The following is a 20,002-nucleotide window of genomic DNA, read 5'->3' on the forward strand; positions in this document are numbered from 1 at the left end:
TGAAAACATCTTTGTTACAGTGTCAGTAGTAGGACAACAGGGATTGACATGTACCTCCTTCAGTCTCCACATGATTTTGAATTCCTCTACTAAATTTCTCCATTTGGAAAGCTTTTTCATTGCATGTAACTTGGAGATTGTGTATTTCGCTTGACATCTATGGAAAACATTTTTCTTAAGTTTTTGTGGATCAGTGTTATGTCCAGACAACACTCTGGTCTTTGCTAATGCTTATTCTATATATATTATTATTCTATATATTCTGTTCTTATACTGCTGGTTAGGTTCTCCAAGATACTTTAACACCTGTATTTGTAGTACAGGGATTTGTTGTTTGTCTGTCCATGAAAGATGGCAGTCTTCTAATGTATAATTCTAACCATCAGTACATGTTGGCATTTAATAGGCCTTAAGCTTTTATAGCCTATAATAACATGTTGTATAATTTCTGTCATTTCCTTACGTTGACCAGCCTTTTCAAGGATAGCCTTTCTGTGATGGTCTTGTACTGAATTGCCATCATAAACCTCTTCTTTTTTCATAAATTCGTTTAACTTAACCAATATGTTTTCTCTCATCAGAATGTGAGTTCCTCAAGAACAAGGATGGTCTTGCTTTCCTATTATTTCTATTCCTAACAATTAGCACAGTGCTATGCACATAGTAAGTGCTTAATAAATGCTTTATTCAGTTATTCATTGCTTGTTGTCAACATGTTGTTGGCTGAATTCACGTGAATGTTGCTTATGGTTTTGATTCCAGTCTTGGATCTCAGTCTTTGAAGCAGGGGTGAGGGTAAGAGGAATATTAATCTACATCCAACCTTCACAGAAAGTGGCTTTCAGCAGCCTCTGTTTATATGAAACCATCCTTTCCCCTATGCTGCCCTGACCCTCAACTAATTCTTCACACAACAGAACACTTTCACCCATTTCCACAAGCCTAAGGGAAAGGAAAAGAGGGCCCAAGGCTAAGAAGCGAGTACCAGAGTTATGGATAAGGAGCCAGAGGAAAAGTGATAAAGTTGGGGAAAGAAGAAAAGAGAGTACATTCACAACTATGAACCCTTAATTCTCTTCTGTTGCTCTTCTCAGCCTTTATTCTCATAATGATTCCTTCTTAATTTGCCATTTCTAGAGTGAGTAGGTTGTTTGTGTTTTTTTAAGTCATATCCTTTTTTTAAAATTCATAAGTGAATATGTTTTTCAGGACTGTGAATGTGTAATCAATATGCAAACCACTTAGTCACAAATAATTTAGACTTGTGTGTTTTACTTCTCCATTAAAAATAGTTCTTTATGTTTTGGAGATGATCCTAGGTTCTCAAAAGCCAAAAATACAGGAGAGTATAATCTCTAGCAAGTCTTAACAACCTTAGAAAGACTCTGAACATTAGCCTAACTGGGGACAATGTGTCTGGTTGCAGAAAACCAACTTAGAAAAATGCAAAAGGCTCATCATCAGAGAGGTGATGATTTTCTTCAGCCATAGCAACTTATGAAGACAAGTCAACTCAGATGTAGAAGAGTTGTGATCCACCCAGTTGGAAGGCAGTGCACTCTCCAGTGAAAGCAGTTTCTTGAAGTATTGAAGTATTAGTCTCCTAACATAATTTTATATTCCTAAAGTATTTTATTATACTTGTGGTTATATTCTTCTTCACATCTAATCTAAATCTCACTGTAATCTAAAGCCTGTAGTAGTAACTGCAAAGTTAGAATTAATTTCTTCTCTATGTTTTTATACAGCAGAAATTAGGCAAGTCTACTAGCATAGACAGCTTTCAATTTAAGGTTAAAAAAAAGCCTTAGTATGTATTATCCTACTTCACAGATGATCAGTAAAATATGAGACACTTCTCTTGTCTCCCCCACAGCACTTTGTATGAGGCTCTGCTTATAGTAAGTACTCAAATACTGACTTGTATTGAATTGATAGCGTTTGTTATTGATATATAAGTTGTGTTAGAATTAGATTTTTTTTTTTTTAGTTATCACTGTTAAAAGGCATGGCATTTTAAGCTCTGTTTTTCTTATATTTAAATGCTTCAATGAATGTATCTTCTTGGTATTGGGCATTACCTCCACCAGTACAAAATACATACCTTCTCATCCCATGTAATTCTTGCCCGTGCCCTTCTACAGATCCTCCATAGAGAATCTGCCCAACCTATTTGAGACCTTCCTTCTCCTGGTCTGTTATTTTTAACGGAAGACTCAAAATCAAATGGTAACTGATTTTCATGCTTACAGTTTGTCAAATGCTGCTTGAAGTCAGTCAGTAAACATTTAACTTTTACATGACAGCTTTTATGCTAGCCACTTTGAAGCGGGGTCTTAGGGATATTTTTATTTTAAGAAAAAATTTTTCACCTGAATTCAGTGAAAAGTTTCTGACTAAATCGCCATCTTATCGCAACTGTTATTTCTAAAATTTAACTTCATAGACTCCACATCTAGTTTTAGTGCTTCCTTTTTTGTAACCATATTCTAATTCCACCAGCCCTTTTGACCATACAGCAAAAAGTACAGCTTAGATGAACTTAACCACAATTTTGTTCCCTATTGAAACTGTCCTTTTTGCTTCTATCACCATTATACAATCATCATTATTCCTTTAGAAATTCTTAGTCTCAATAAACAAATTTAATTTAGTAGAGTTTTTGTTTTGTTTGTAAAAAATTAGCACATTTTGTTTAAGTCTTTATTGTTTGAACAAGGAAATAAGGGTACATGAAATCAACAGTGAGAATCAACAAATAGTTAATAAGTACCCATGATGATATTATGTGATACTTGACACTAACAAGGAGGGAAAGAAGATATAAAGATGAGTAACATACAGGCCCTTCCCTCGTGGTTTTTAGAATCTAGTAGAAGAAATAAGACAAGAACACAAATTACCCAAAAATTATATGGACTAAAAGAGATGCAGAGATCTGCATCTAAGGAGCGAAAGAATATTGCCTTCTAAGGCCTCTGGCTTTATAGAATAGTTGGCATTTGAAAGATTGGGTGAGATGTCTTCAGGTAGAAGTGGGTAAAAAGCATTCCAGGCATAGGAAAAGATATGAACAAAGATGGCAAAATACCTGAGCCCACATATTTTGTAATAGTTGAAAAAAGATAAATCTACTTTCTTTTTACCTAGTTTTGAATTTTTTAAAATAATTTACCTGTGAGGTTATAATATTATAACATGTTATAATGTTTTATATGTTTGCATGTTATAATTTTTTATAAATTTTTAAAAAGATGAATCTATAAAATTGTTAACAGCCAGTTCCTGGAATTAAAATTTGTTCTGGTTTATTTTTTTAGTGATATAATCAGCTTATGTTAATTTGCCCTCTTCTCTTTGATTTTGCAGATGATGTATTTCTGCCCAAAGATATTGATCTAGACAGTGTGGATATGGATGAGACTGAGAGAGAAGTGGAATATTTTAAAAGGTAAATGTTATAATTTGTGTCTGACAGAGCGGTGGTTACATGTTCACTATTTTCCTTTCATTTTTCTTTGTCATTCCCACTGCCCTTTCCAATAGCAGAAACGCTTCCCTTGCCTAGAAGTTTCTCCTGTTTTTCAATATATTGCTATTCAAAATAAAGTGATGCTTATTGGGGTGTTGGGGTTTGTAGAGCCTTTTGCCACCTATGTGAAGGAACCTTAGACTGCTTAGCTTCTTGTTAGAATTATGTCTAAAATGATATGGAGTTAGGACTGTAGCTCCTGATTGAAGGTTTCTGTGGAATTAGTTGGAATTTGAGGGAAAATTCTGGTTCCTTATCATCCTTTGTTAATTCCATTTGTGGTAAGTCTGGCTTTGGTGAAACAAGTCATGTTTATTTCACCTTCTGTATCCCTGTCCCAAATTGAGGATGAACTATGTTTCCAAATGCAGCTACTGAGGCCCTATAGGGCCTCAGCCTCTGATGCTGCTTTTAAATGACCGGTGATCCAGTCTGGCTATATACATAAGGAAAATCATATAAATCTCAGGAATCAAAGCTGTCCTTCCCAACTTGTATGGAATGATTTTTGTTGAGATCGTTGTGTAGGAATAATAATCATACATTTTGTATTCCTCTCAGTGTGTATATCAGTGCATTGTACAGATGCACAGTCTTTTCCCATGTTACCTAAAAGTAGGAATGTTTCTGAATAATATATGTTAGTGACAAGAACCCAGACTTTAAAATGTACCACTTTAAAAATTGCTACCATAGTATCAAATGAAAGAAGAGCAACTCTGGCCCCTGAGTTTGTAGTGGTCCTGAATTTATGGAATTTTCCACCTTGTTTGGGTACGTAGTTTCAAAATTGTACTAAGTAGAGCTTCAGTGGCATCTTAGAAGTCTCTTTGATATTCATCACAGTTATTTTAGTGTAGGGAAAAAAGCTACTAGTAATTCAACTACTAATGGATACTCAGAGGTTATAAATGCTAGTTACTGATCTTCTGAACTTACATGTACCTGAGCAAAACACTTACCCCTCTGGTGATATGAGGTTCCCCCTCCCCTCTTACGAAATAGGAGTGATGATAGATATTCATCATTGTACGTGGTTGTTGTGGTGTTGCACGTACATGTAAAGAGATAATAGAAGCAATCAGTTTCATGTTTTAAAGACTGAGGTGAAGGTAAACTCTTTTAAGCAGAACATTTTGAATTCTGGAAGTAAAGTAAATACTAAACCACAGCTTTTATTTTTTTTTCCCTTTCATTTTTAAAAACTTATTGTACCAACTGACTTATTTCATCTGTAAATAAATGTCCCAGGGTTAACTAAGAATTCATTGACCCAGTACTTTGGGCTTACATGTTTTGAAGAACAATATGATTTGGAACTTCAAGAAAGAGACTTTAGAAACCACCTATTCCAGCACCTTCATTTTGTAAATGGGGAAACTAAGGCCAGTAAAAGGGGGAAAAAGTATCTTGACCAAAATCATACAAGTAAATAACAGAAACAGAATTCAAACTCAGGCCTTTTGATTGCAAATCCAACGCCTTTTTCATTTTATTTTATAATTTTGGTAAACATTAACAAATTCTTAATGGTAGATGTTTTATCAAATTAGATTTTTTGACCAAATAGTGATTGAAATAATAACAATATGTATCTGTATGGCGCTTTTCAGTTTGTAAAGTATTTTCTATAGATTATCTCATTTGATCCTCATGACTCCTTTGAGGTTGCTTAGGAGGACAATACTATTATTCCTAGGTTTCAGGTGAAGAAATAATATCAAAGAAACAAAATTATTAGCTCAAATCCATATAAGTAGTAAATTGGGACCCTCTGCTCTTCTGGCACCAAAGTCCAGGACTCTTTTAACACCAACTCATGCTTTCATATCAACAAGTTTATATTTCATAATCAAATATTGAGCCTAAAGAAAACATCTGTTGTTTGAGGAAAATCTAGCGTGTCCATCCTCCCTGGCTCACAAGAGGAAATCTTGACCTCTTTCAATCAAGTCAATCAGTAATCCTTTCCTCTAAAACATGGAATATTGATGTTGTGCCATAGTTTACAGTGGTGAATTGTGATAGTCCTTATTTATAGATACTGAATGACTTTATGGTGTTAATTCTTTAGATTGACCTTAGTCTCTGCAAAAATGAACAAATTAAAAAATTGATCATTTTCTTTCAGTAGCCCTCAGAATAACTGTATTCCAGTATAAGCCCTTTGCTTTCAGTCTTTTGTGCTAAGCTAAGTTGTGGTCATTTTAAGGCCCTGTAGAAGCCATTCTGAGTTTTGAATCAACTTCACCCTGCTGGGCCAGGTCATAAACACTTGAGTTCTCACTCCCTCCGGGATTAGTTCTAGTTCATAGAATTGTAAGATTTTAGAGATAGAAGAGGGCCTTGAATGTTATTAACTTGGGCAACTAGCATTCATGTGACTACTGTGTGCTGGACACTGTGCTGAGTGCAGGGGATACAGAGAAAGGTGAGAGATAATGTAATGGTGGAGACAACATGACAACAACTATATGCAAGCAAGATAGAGACAGTCTTGAAAAAAGGTTCTAAGGAGCATTGGGAAAGGTTTCTTGTAGAAGGCAAAGCTTTTGCTGAGACTTAAAGGAATACCAAGACACCAGGAGGCAGAGTTGTTTGGGGGTGGGGGGAGCGTGGATTTACTACATGGAGCAGTTTTTAAACAATACAACAGTAACTTCCTAAGGGTACAGTGACATGGAGACAGCAGAGGCATGAGGATGACATGAATGGGTATGAAGATAGCCAACAGGCACTCCATAGATTGTCAAGAAGCTAATTTAGACATCTCTAAATTAGTGCTTGGCACAAAGTAAATGTGTGAAACTGGTATTGGTTAGAGGAGGGCACTTCAGCAACTTCTTGTCCCTAGCCCGTTTTGATGGGTTTTTTTTTTTGAAAGGGGACGTATTTTCTAAATTATAATAATAGAGCATAAAACAGTAATGTAAATTTAGAAACTGTGAATTTATGTATCTTTATAATCAGATAATCTACCAATAAAACCTTAGAATCTCCCTAAGAAGAATTAAGACTTAATTTCCCAAACGTGCATGTCAGTCAGCCAAATTTAAAGTATATATACATATAGTCATACACATATGCAGTTTATATATTAGTGAAACATACAGATGTTTCAATGTGTATACATACACATACGGTGTAGGTATGTTACTGAAAATTTTTTTCAATAATCTATTTATCCCAGTGATCTTATATGGTGCTGTCCCATAACAAGACACAGGTGTTGTAGGTGATATTGACATTTCTTTCTTTTTCTTCTTTTTAAATGTAATTAATTTATTTGTTTTCAGTTTTCAACAGTCACTTCCATAAGTCTTAAATTTTCTCTACCTCTTCCTCCCCTCACTCCCCAAGATGGCATGCAATCTTGTATGGGGTCTGTACATACGTTCTTATTAAACACATTTTCACATTAGTCATGTTGCACAGAAGAATGAAAATTAATGGGAAAAACCATGAGAAAAACCAAAACAAAATATAACGCAGGAGAAAATTGTCTCCTTCATTCTGCAAATCCAGTTCCATAGTTCTTTCTCTGGATGTGGATGGTATTTTGCCTCAGGAGTCCTTGGGGAATGTTTTAGGTCCTTGCATTGCTGCGAAGGGCTTAGTCTGTCAGAAACAGTCCTCATACCCTGTGATTATTACTGTGTATAATGTTCTCCTGGTTCTGCTCATTTCACTCAGCCTTAGTTCATATAAGTCTTTCCAGGTTTTTCTGAAGTCCTCCTGTTTGTCATTTCTTACTGCACAATAGTATTGTGTTACATTCATGTACCACAACTTGTTTAGCCATTCCCCAATTGATGGGCTTGCCCTCAATTTCCAGTTCTTGGACACCACAAAAAGAGCTGCTATAAATATTTTTGTACATGTGGGACCTTTTCCCATTTTTTTGATCTCTTTGAATTACAGCCCTAGAAGCAATATTACTGGGTCAAAGGATATGTACATTTTTGTAGCCCATTGGGCATAGTTTCAAATTGCTCTCCAGAATAGTTGGATCAGCTCACAGCTCCACCAGCAATGAATTAGTGTTCCAACTTTCCCACATCTTCTCCAACACATTTATCATCTTCTTGTTTTGTCATGTTAGCCAATCTGATCAGTGTGATGTGTTACCTTAGAGCTGTTTTGATTTGTATCTCTCTTATCAATAGTGATTTAGAGCATTTTTTCATATGATTATAGATAGCTTTAATTTCTTCCTCTGAAAACTGCCTGTTTATATCCTTTGACCATTTATCAATTGGAGAAGGAGAGAGTTTCAGGCATGAGGAATACTCAGTGAAAATTCTTGGAGTTGGGAGATGGAATTTCTTTTGCAAAGAACATCAAGGAAGTCTGTATCACTCGATCACAGATGACCTGACAGAAGAGTCCAGTATAAGAAGACTGGAAAGGTAGGAAGGGGTCAGGTTATGAAGAGCTTTAAAAGCCAAACAGGATTTTATATTTTATCCTAGAAGTGAAGGGGAAGCCACTGGAATTTATTGAATGGAGGGAGTGATGTGGTCAAATCTACACTTGAGGAAGCTTAATTTGACAACTGTGTGGAGGGTGGACTAGAGTAGGAAGAGGCTTGAGTCAGGGAAACCAACCAGAACATTATTGCAGTAGTCTAGGCCCATCGCTTTAGAAATGGGAAAACAGGCCAAGAAATGGAAATGACTCACACAAGTTCACATATGAATATTTGAGCTCCAATCCGGACATTCTTCATTACAGTGGACAGTTTACTTGTCTAGCGTGTCTCCCTGTTTAATGCCTTCATTCAGCAAAATGTATTAATAAGAACCTACTAAGTATCAGACATTGTGCTTGGTGTTGTGGATGCAAAGACAATTAAGATTGTCCTGCTTGCATCCTTTGGGGGGAAGGGCAGTAATGTACAGCGATAAGTAAATACAAATTAAATACAAAGTGATTTGGTGGAGGTTACTAACAGCTGGGAGTCTGAAAGGAGAGATCATGTAAGAATTGGCATTTAAATTGATCCCTGAGGGAAGCCAGGGATTCTAAAGGTAAAGAAAATGTCTGTCTAGTCAGGGGAGACAGCATTGGCAAAGGCGTGGAAATAATAGCAAAGAGGATATTTTGACCAGAACATAAGCATTCGTGAAGGGAAAGATAGGCTGGAACCATATTGTGAAGGGTTTTAAATGCCAAACATTCATTTAAATGCACTTTAGGGGCAAGAGGGAGGCACCAGGGCTTCTTGAATAGGAGAGTAACAGATCACATCCATACATTAGGAGTATCAGTTTCACAGTTGAATGGAAGATTTAGAGAGAAAAAAAAAGACATGAAGCAGGGAAACCAATCAAGAAGTTATTGTAATAGTCCAGGGAAGAGGTAATAAGGGCTTACAACTGAACAATGACCCCATGTATGTGGAGAAAGAAGGTTAGATATGTTGTGGAGACAAAATTGATAAGGTGTGGCAACTTAACGATATATAAAGAAGAGTAAGGAAGGAGTCAAAATTTGAAGTGGATTCTGAAGTTGGGAACCCAGATGACTGGAAAAATGCCTTGCTTTGATGATAATCAGAGCTCAGGTGAACCAAGTATTTCTGTTGTTCAAGGAATCTTGTATGATTTTGACTTATGCGTGGGAGACTCCATTTTGGAGGAAAACTCTTAAATTTAAGTGTCATTTGGAATCAAGTGCTATTTTATAGTCCACAAATAACATGGGATTTTGTCTTATGCACCTTTCATGCTATAGAAATATGAGAAAGATGCTCTTGGTATGTATAAATTGTGTTGAAGAGTTTGTAAAAACAAGAAAACTTTTTATTACCATGTTAAATTTATGTACATAATAGGTTTACAGTTTCATATATAATCCTCTTCTTTGTCTTTGATGTATTAAAATCTCTATTGATAATTAAGTTCACAATAAAAAGTTGGGTTTTTTTAAAGATTTTTATGAAGATGGGAAAAATAAGCATATGAGTCAGTGGTTTCTGGTATTTTCTTTATTTCCTTTTTTTAAGTAATAAAAACATGCATAATTTCCCCCCAAGCTTTTATTTTCCGCTTATTTTCCAGATATCTTGAGAAGAATTGATCCCTCAGTGCTCTCAAAATTGATACCTCTAGCATGAACTCTTCTGTATTAGTTGGTGTACTCCAACTATTCTTTCCTTTATTTTCTTTTGTGCCCTTCCTACTTGCTTATCCAAGCACCTTAGGAAATGCAGTGTTAGAGTCCAAATGCCACCCTGCTAGAGAAAATAATTTGTTACAGAAATATTAACAAATCTTTCCCAGTTTTTGCTTGTGCTTAATCCAGCTCCTTCCTTACTTTCTTTTAGAATGCCCTGACCAAGCTTTCTGAAACCTTGTTTTTCCTTCTGTCTTATGAAATAATACTGTTAATAATCTTCTGTCATCATCCTCTGTAAGATTTTACAAATGTGTTTATTTCTTCAACATAATTGCCTTTGTTTGACAGTCTCCATTTGGCAAAGAGATGGTTGGCTAGCAGAGGCTGTTTCTAAGCTGTTTTGTTTTCCTGTTGTAATGATTTTTCTAAAGTTACTTAAACTTCCTTAAGATTTAGTGTTAGCCCATTGATGTTCTCATTCATTTTTCAGCATCTGTTAATTTATTTAAGCAGGTCAGATTAGAGCTGTTCCTTTTTTTATTCTTCTGGTTAGATATTAATCTTTTATATTGACTCGAACCAGTCAGTGAGTCTGACTGTAAATAGCTGTTTCAGAAATGACTCCCCAATGTACATCTATATCAGATGTTTTTGCTTAATTATTTTAAGCAAACAATTGAGGTAGTTGGGAGAGGGGAAATTGAAATAATTACAGAGGTGAGACACCTCTCGCATCAGTGACCAGTTTTCTATTTAAGTTACAGTTTTTCCCTTTATTATTTGCTCTGTCTAGTGCCTCCTAATTCTGTTTCTAAACCAAGTAGTCATCATACAAATACTTTGAGTACGAATGTAAGGCTTTTATGTATTCCACAAAGCTTTGGCCTCTTTTGTTTCTTAAATCTTAACCACATTTTACAACATTTTTTTCATCTGTCCTGTGCCCCTTCACCATCTTCTTCCATCATTGCGGAAGTGGAAGGCACTCCCTAAAACTGAGGGCTATTTTATAGTTTTCTTTGTCTCATGGGTTGTTATTGTCAAAGAATTTATCACCTAATGGCCAGTTTACTCTTGATATGCCTCTCTGAACATAACTATGTCCTTCAGAGCTGATGCACGGTGACACACCCTTGATAACTCAGCATCATCTCAGCCCTATGGTGAGGTCTCAGAGTAGGACTTAACAAAAGGAAAAATATTCAGAGCTCACATTTGAATGGGGCTTTAGCTTTTACAGGGCACTTCACTTTCATTACCTCTAAAGGTAGGCAGTGTAAATTTTTATTATTCCCATTTTACAGATGAGGGAATTAAGTCCCAGAGAAAGGAAGAGACGTACTCGTGCTCACATGACTAGTAAAGTGAGATTTTGCTCCAAGCTTCATGATTCTTCTGCACAAATTATACCTTTTGCAGACTACCTAGAAAAACCTCACAAGCAATCAATGGTCTGTGTACCATACATACCAAGTATGTGCCATACTTGGTAAACCACTATTCACAATCAGTTCCCTCTGTGAAATATTTCCCTTTATTCCAATGTAAGAAGTGGCTTTATTTATTTGCATTCTAACAGAGGAAGCTAACGAATGTCCTTATCTATTCTTGAAAAAGTGAGTAGAATGAGCAAAAGGTATTATGCACATAGTAATATGGGGTTTCCCCTGAGTAAAGGAAATGCTGTAGAGTCTAGAATTAAGAATTTCATAGTTTATTGTACTGTCTCCATGACAAGAACCACAGTCTTGTCTGCAGGAGACAGTGGAGAGAAGGCAGGATTTCTCGCTCTAAGTGCAAAATGCCATTATAAATAGAGAACTTCACTTCATAGATTGTCTGGAATGTAGCCTTTCCATGTATTGGGGAACATGTTTATACATATCTGTTACTATTGGTATGTAGATTTTTTTTTTCTTTGGTGAGTTTTTTAATGCACTGTAACCCCAAAAGTTCATTACAGTAAGTACTTGATTAGTTAGTATGAAGGGCTAGTGATAATACATTAACTGAGACTAAATCATTGACCTCAACCAATTGTCCTTAAAACTCTGGCTAACATTCTATTTGAGTAGAGTTAAATTCGGTAATTGTATTTTGCCATTTTCAGTACCACCTGTGGTGAAAGTGATTTGGTAATTAGGAGTAATGGGCAAGGTGAAATATCAGAGAACCTTAAAAATGAAAGAGACTTTAGTGATGCAGATATGGTGTTTTAGTGATTGAGATATTCATGAGTAGTACAATGGAAAAGACCTTTGGACTTGGAGTCAGGGGACCTAGATTCTAATCCCTGCTCTGATGCTTAGCTTAGTGAACTTTGGGCAAGTCATTTCATTTCTGTGCCTCAGTTTCCTTTTCTCTCTTGGGGGGAGGGGTTGATAATTTTTAGACCATCTTCTTCATAGAGTTGTTTTGAGGAGAACACTTTGTAAACCTTAAAGTGCAACTGAGGTCTACAGAAAGGGGGGAAGTAACTTTTCCAAAGTTACAGAGAGTCAGTATAGTTTATAAAAATTTTTTGGGGAAACTGCTTACCTGTGTAGTGATACTGTTTGGGGCTGAGAATGTTGTTCTTTTTGTTTCCCTTCTTTTTTTCTTTTGCTTTTTATTTTTACAGGTTCTGCTTGGATTCTGCAAGACAGACAAGGCAGAGACTTTCCATCAACTGGTCCAATTTTAGTTTGAAAAAAACGACCTTTGCTGCCCACTGAATGGAGGAGACAGCCTCAGGAGGAAGCCCTGCAGGAGCCTACGAGACTTGCCCTGCCCTGCCCTCCTGCCGCCAGTGCTGAAAGCTTCTCCGGGTCTGAGCCAGTGCTGCCTTGCCTTGTCCCCAGTGCCATGGGGGTCTGCACTGAACCCCTCGGCCTGAGAATTCTTGCAGCCTGAGAAATCGCCACTTTCTACCTGAATTTGTTAGCTTGTGTGCTTGTAGTCTGTGAGTGAGGTTTATTTGATTGTAGCTGTACGCTGTGGGAGTTGGAACAATAGCTTTTTTCCAATTCCTCCTGATTGCCTTGGCCTCAGAGACTATCAGTTGCTTCCCATACTTGGGTGGAGGCCAGAACACTCGTTTGCATCATTTGCAGTGGCTTCTGCCACACCTGCCCGCATCTAGCTCTGTTTTCTCATCATCCTGATCCATGATAAAGGATTGGATCTCTCATCATCGGCGCTGCTTTCATCTGCTCCGGAATTACTCCCACCACGTCTTCATGGAAAGGAGACTCGTATGGGACAAGCATTTCTTGAGTTCTCTTTCACAATCTACTGTTTAAGAGTGTACAAGTTACGCTATTTGTGTTTGATTTTTTTCCCCCTGACTTGTAGCCAGCTTGTGTAAGAATACTTGCAGAAGGAGAAAGTTTAAAAAAAAGAAAAAAAGAAAAAAAAACAGAAAAAAGAACAATACTCACACTATCAAATCTGTTATAGAGTGTATAATTGTATTAACACTGAAGCCTGACTGGCTACTTTTTTAACATATTGTTAAGTAATATTAAAATCATGTCTTTCTTTTTGAAAGATGGAATACATTAGTATGGCAGACGACTTGTGTCTTGTCTTGTTCTGCTGGGGTTATTGGGACAGAGAAGGGGACACATGTGGAGTTGGCATCAGAGGATCTCAATTTGATTCCTAGTTTTGTTGCTACCTGTGTGACTTAGTTTCCTCATCTACCTGATGAGAGAGTTAGACTCAGAAACTATCTCCAGGGCCCCTTCCATCTCCAGAAGGGCTGCCACAGAAGAGAGCTTTAAATGTGTTCTACTTAGCCCAAAAGGCAGAACTAGGAACATTGCATAGAAGATGTAAAGAACTCAAGTTCGGCTTAATGAAAGGAAAGACGTTACAGCAATCAGGCAATAGGCTGCTCCTCACTCATGGTCTTTAAGCAAAGGCAACTTGACCACTTGGGTTAGATGTAAAAGGGTTGGACTAGTTGGTCTGTGAGGTCCCTTTCAGTTGTTGAGGTTCTCTGAAAATGTCTGAACGATAGAGTAAAGCAAGAAATGTATTGTTTATAAGAAATGTCTTGATTTAGCTGTTTTGACTGGCTGTCTCATCAGAATGGTACCATACTTAGAATGTTACGAGTTGCTCTTGAGTGCCCAGTGCACCAGTGATAATACCTTAATACTTCAAAGATCTGTTCTTTAGTTGGGGTCAGAACTTCCCACACTGCGTCAGATCACAGCCTTCTAGGAATTGCTAAACTGTCTTTGAGTATTATGATGGTTAAAAAAGAAAAATCATCCACCTGTAGCTATATCAGTAGTATAAGTTTGTTCCTAAATGTGCATACCCAAATCCCCACAGCCTTCTTTCTGTAAGACTTAGGAGATATGTTTCACCAAGGGAAAAATACAGCTCCATTTGATAAACTGTTAAATCAAATACCTCGATCATGGGACATAAAGTTACCGTGACAACTAACTCTCACACTGTACAACAGATCTTCAAAGAGGGCACCTTTTTCTTCTCCAACACCCTCTTACAAGCTTCTTATTGGAGTTTTCAGAGATGTGTTACAGGCCCAAAGTGAAAAAATAAAGATTGTTATTGCTTAAGGATTACAAGATACTTCATGCCTGGGAAGTAGGTTACATTCAAGGGGAAAGTGACTCACTTAGGAGTACTGTTTAATAAAGTGGGATATAAACCCGGATCTCCTAATTCAAGGTCCAAAGTACTTTCTCCAAAAGACTGATAGACTATTAGAGCTAGAAGGAATATCAGAAGTTATTTAGTCCAAAACCATTTTAGAGATAAGAAAACAGACCCAAATATGTTTAGTGTCTTGGCCCAGATCGTTCAACCAGGCTTGAAAGTAGAGGGATGGGCTTCAAACCTCCCTCTTTTAGCCTCACGACCAGTGCTGTAAATATAACAATTTAAACATTTTAAACATGCATATATGGAAAGAGATCACATCTCTTTACCTAATTTTACTGCTGACAGAAGACCTTGAATTTTGGTGACCCACTTCTACAAAAATTTCTAAGAATAGATGTTACAAAACTGTATAATGACATTACCAGACACCCAACAGATTAGTCTCTCCCAGTGCAAAGAATAGTCTCAAACTATCTCCAATAGAAGCCACAAGACTTGGCTTTTTTTTTTTTTTTTTTACTTTTTTGCTAGTCTTACCGTTTAAAATGACTGTTTGCATGTTTTGATTTAATCTTCATCCTATTTCCAACTCAAAGAAATACAGCATTCAATATACACTCCTCAACAGCATTCTTAATTCAGTGAGCATTTTCACCCATCCATATCATCCACTTTCACTAAAGTGGGTGAGACTCAGGGCAAGTGATCCAGGTTCTAATCTCATAGCTGATACTAATTGCTGTGTCATCTAGGATAAGTCACTTAAACTGTATTCTTTGGTATATTCATCACTAAACTGGGTTACATTTGCCCTCTTGTAATAAATAACATAGGGATAATATTAAGACAAATGATCTGGGCTTTAAATTCTAAAGATACTACCAAATTTTATGACTTTCTTGGGTCACAGAATTTGGAGCTGGAAGAAAACAGAAGGATCTGAAAACCAGAAAAAGGAAGGTCACAGCTTCAGGGCCTAATTTAAACTCAGGCTGGTATACTTAAAAGAATATTGGATCTGGGGTCATATCCAGTATTCTTTCCAGTACATCAACCTGCCTGTCCTTAATCTTTATCCTGTGTAAAATAGACTTCTTCTCACTTGCTATCCTGTAAGTAAGGTTATAAAGTAAACAATTAGCTTTTTTTAAACTGTCAAGACCTTTGGCATCCTTGGGAATTATAAAACTATAAGCTTAGGTAATAGGAAAATGAGATTTCTGGAATCCCATTGTAGCACTGATCTTTCTGGAAAGCACCTGAAAAATCAGAATCTAATATCTCCATTTTATAAACAGGAGATGAAGTGATTCCTCCTCCTAATCTGTAACACATTTGATGTCTATGTGAGACCTTTAGCCTCCCAAGTCCCCTAAGACAGTCCTCTTAGGATGCTAAAATAAGTTAAAAGAAAAATGAAAAGTGTTTCATACTTTTATGATGTAATAAAAAGAGCACAAGATTTAGGGACCAAGGACCTGAGCTTGATTCCCAACCCTACATTTTATTTGGCTTGGGGCTGATTATTTTTTCTTCTTTGGACCTTAATTTCCCCATGCATGTGTGTATGTATGTATATGTGTATGTAAATAGTACACACATACATATATTTATATAAATATAATGTTGATTTTTTAAAAATATCTTTTGTAGCTCTGGAAGCCTGTTTTTTTTTCTCTTTTTTATTTTTACAAAAATTTAAGTCATTCTCAAATACAGCAGTAGGTGGTGCTATAAGCTACACAACTGTAGTCGCTGCAGTTGGGAGGAAATGGAGTATTAATTAGATTTTGTAAGTAGGGCAGATTGATACTTATATCAACACCCAAAATTTCTCCATTCTTGTTAGACAATAAGAAAGGATTTCTTGAACAGGTATGATGTGAGAGGTAACCTGTCCCAGTAGGCTCACTGAAGATCCTTAGGCCTCAGCTTCATCATCACATCATTGCATGTAAAACGAAGGGGTTGGACTATGTGACCACTTCCAACCCTAGCTGGATTCTACACAGGTGCAGATTTAGGGAATTAGGAGTAGATTGAGGATGAACTGAACTCAGATCTTCTGACACCAAATCCAATCCCCTTACTGCTAGGTTATGATGCCTCCACAGTTTCCTAGCCCAGTGGTCTTCATATGGTATTAACTTGTGTGGCCAGTGACTTGTTTCAAAGACACACAACCTGCAAAATATACAATGTTTCCTCTATAGACCTGGAATGGATTCTCCATCATGTTCCATCCTACCTTGAACAGTCACATACTTCTTAGGATTGGCTTGTGTTTCCTTGGATGTACTCTTTTGTTGGTACAAGGTGCCTTCAAAACTTACTGCCTTGTGCTTTTTATCAAGAAATTAAGAATGTCAATTTTGTTCCTTCAATCCAACTCTCAAATGTAGGAAATGGAAAGAAAAACTATTTCTCACAATGCATTACCATTGAAAAGGAGGGATTTGTATTGATATGTTTCATGCAGGGAACAAATTTACAGTGTTTCAAGGCTTGCCTTTTAAAGACATCTCCCCTCATGTGTGCCTATATGTGTCTCACAAAATGCCAAAACTGAAAACGTGCTTAGAATCTGATATAAAAGGGTGACACTCAAAATGACCTTTTTTCCAATTGATTTTGCAGGTGAAGAAAGAGACCCAGAAAGGAAATTTGCCCATGGGTGAATTGGTACCAGAGCCAGGAAGCATTTTATAAGGGATGAATGAATCGTTGACTTCCTGCTTGGTCATTTTGGAACATGAGATTCCACTGGAATCCCACTACAATACTTCACCATAGAGTGAAATTTGATGTGAAGGCAAGACTTGCCTGGCAGCAGAGTGAGGCTCAGTGCCATTGTCCAATAGGAAGAATCCCTCAGTCAGTGGAAGGAACTTTGGTTTTGTAGTTAGAATGTATTCAGCCCGACAACAGCCACGTGACCCCCTAAGTCAAGTTCCAGAATTTATTACAGGTTGATTTGTTAGGTAGGCCCTCAAGAACAAACAAGGCTATGATGTACAGATGCTACTGCATGTTCAGGATATGCACCTCTGGCATCCTGGTGATCTGCCTGCTTCTGCTAACCTACTTGTCCCTCTTGTCTTTCTTCTCTCATCCTATTTTCTTGCCTCTGTTTGTCCCCTTTTTTTCTCTTCTCCTTCATCTCTGGCTTGGGCCTGTCAGGGATCCCAGTGGACTTTCTTAACTTCATTAGACTACATTGGCTCCAGAAACCCAATTCCAATCCATTAAGCCAATAACTTCCAATTAAAAGGACTGTGGGAGCCATCTAATAATTAGTTATTTCTGCAGTGCTTTTAAGAGCATTTACCCCACAGGATTGCTGCAAGCATCAAAAGCAGTCATATAAATACCAGCTTTAAAGCTCTATAGAAAAATCAGCTTGTTTAAACTGGTAAAGTAGGTGGGCAAGTATCCTCATTTACAGAGAAACTGAGGCAAATGCAGGATTGTGATTGTCTCGGTGTTGTGATTCATAAGGGAGAATTGAACTCATTGGGAATTTTGCTCCCAGTTAACAAAAGAAGAAAATGAGACTTGGAAAGGGAAAGTAACTTGCACGGGATGATGTCTATGAAGGAGCAGCAGGACCAGGGCTAGAACTGGAGTAACCAGACTTCCCAGGCTTTCTCCAAGATACCCATCACTCATTAACATGGGCATCTCCAGAATTCAGGATTGGAAAGATCTTAGTTCAGAAGCTGAGTGAGAACTCCGGTGGAGTCAAATAGAGCATACTGAAATATGAAACCAATCATCTTAGATAACTCACTAAACTCATTCTCTAAAGAATATTAAATATCAATCATAATAACGAATATTGAGATAACAAGGGAGCCTCATACTGCACAGAATCCTGGTCCTAGAGTCTGGAAGGCCTGGATTCAAATCCAGCTTCAGACACAGCTGTGTGACTGAACAAGTCAACCCCTGCCTCAGTTTCCTCATCTGTAAAATAGGGATAATAATAGCACCCACCTCCCAGGGTTGTTGTCAGGATCAAATGAGATAATTGTAAAGCACTTAGCACAGTGCTTGGCACATAGGAAGCATTATATAAATGCTTATATGATGTATTATATAAATACAGTCCTGGGAAGGAGGAATTTTTGTCCTGATTTTACAGAGAAGAAAAGAGGATTTAGGAATTCAGGTTGTAGTCTTTCTTGGCTGAAGGGGGTACCCACTGTGGCCTCTAAAAGTTAGGAAGAATTCCCTAGCAATTAATCTTAATGTTGGAGGGGATGAGCTGCCTTAGCTGGTAATAGCTCACACTTCCATAGTGCCTTAAGTTTTGAAAAATGCCTGATATTCATTGTGTCTTAGACCTTCACAACCTTCCTGTAAGGTTTACAAATTAAGAAACTGAGGATTATGTTGGTGATAGAGTAACTTGCCTAGAGTCACAAAGGTAGCGACTACATATGGAAGTACTCATACCCACTTCATCCTCAGCTGGTCTGCTGTCTCTCCCCCCAACTCCACAGGATCCTGGATCTTGTAATCACCTCTCTTTCATGATCTACCTTTCACATTATTCTTATTTTTCTACTTATCCTTCTCTGACAAATTTCTTCTGGTATTGAAAGCCTCCAACAAAGGTCTCTCATCTGATTGAACAGGACCACAGGCGCCAGACCTAGTTAAAAGTTAAATGTATTCTCTATGTAGGGGCAGATAAAGTGCTGGGCTTAGAGTCAGGGAGACTCATCTTCCTGAGTTCAAATCTGGCCTCACATATCTAGCTGTGTGACCTTGGGCAAGTCGTTTAACCCTGTTTGCTTTGGTTTTCTCATCTATAAAATGAGCTGGAGAAGGAAATGGCAAACCACTGCAGTATCTCTTGCAGCCAAGGAAAACCCAAATAGGGTCACCAAGAGTTGGGTACAACTGCAATGACAAAATTTGTATGTGTGGATTTTACCACCTTGGAATGATGCTACAGAGTTGATCTTGCAGGTAAATTCCTCTAGACACCTTGGGACTTAGTTCCAGGTAGCCATCTACTGGCCCAGATGTCTGGTCTCCAGGGCCTTCACCCAAGAAGAGAAGAGGTCTGCAGTAGCAGACATCATAAGCCTGGAAGGTGTGGGTCCCAATCCGTGAGTAATTCCCCAGTCCTGTGACCAGTTGGAGTCTCCTGTGATCCAGAGTCATCACACCCTGAACCCACATCTAACTGCTTCTGTCAGAGCCACACTCATCCCCATTTGGCTCAAACCTCTCCCTCCCCAGACCCTTTCCTCTTCTACCTTCTCTTTCCATTATACCTTCTTAAAATGCTACTCTTTGATTAACAAAGGCTTCCTTCATCTTTTAGATGACTCCATCTTCTTAAATTCATAGAAACTTGACTCCCATCAGAAGTTAATTGTATCAGAAGGCCTCCCCCGGGGAGACTGAACCTTTTCCCTTCACTTTCTCTGGTTCCTTATTGTCCTCACAACTCTAATGAGTTCTTCTCTCTCCACCCTCCTTTCATCCGCAGTCTCATTCACTCTGAAAGTTTCTACCATCTCGGTGCAGATGGAATCCCAAACTATAACGCCAATCTCTCTTCTGAGTTCCAGGTTCATATCAATCAATAAATATACATTGAGTGCTTGCTATGTATCAGGTACTGTACTAAGTACTGGGATACAACCAAAAAGAGTAAGAATAGTCCCCACTTTCAAGTTGTTTACATTCTAATGAGGGAAACAGAATACAAAA

General features: G+C 37.6%; 1 protein-coding gene across 4 annotated transcripts in view; it reads left to right on the forward strand.

The window, feature by feature from the left end:
- The window catches only part of FAM193A (family with sequence similarity 193 member A), a 239,203-nt gene extending 225,999 nt beyond the window's left edge, over positions 1-13,204 (forward strand). For 3 of the 4 annotated variants that reach the window (XM_072620044.1, XM_072620047.1, XM_072620045.1), the window contains 2 exons: positions 3,370-3,451; positions 12,273-13,204. In XM_072620044.1, the coding sequence (XP_072476145.1) occupies positions 3,370-3,451; positions 12,273-12,366 (176 nt within the window). In that variant the 3' untranslated portion in view covers positions 12,367-13,204. Of the gene's footprint in view, positions 1-1,876; positions 1,902-3,369; positions 3,452-12,272 lie in introns of all 4 variants that reach the window. The other variant, XR_011969424.1, reaches the window with a different exon arrangement.
- The last annotated feature ends 6,798 nt before the right edge of the window (positions 13,205-20,002 follow it).

Source organism: Notamacropus eugenii, chromosome 6 (genome assembly GCF_028372415.1).
Source record: "Notamacropus eugenii isolate mMacEug1 chromosome 6, mMacEug1.pri_v2, whole genome shotgun sequence".
NCBI lineage: Eukaryota > Metazoa > Chordata > Mammalia > Diprotodontia > Macropodidae > Notamacropus > Notamacropus eugenii.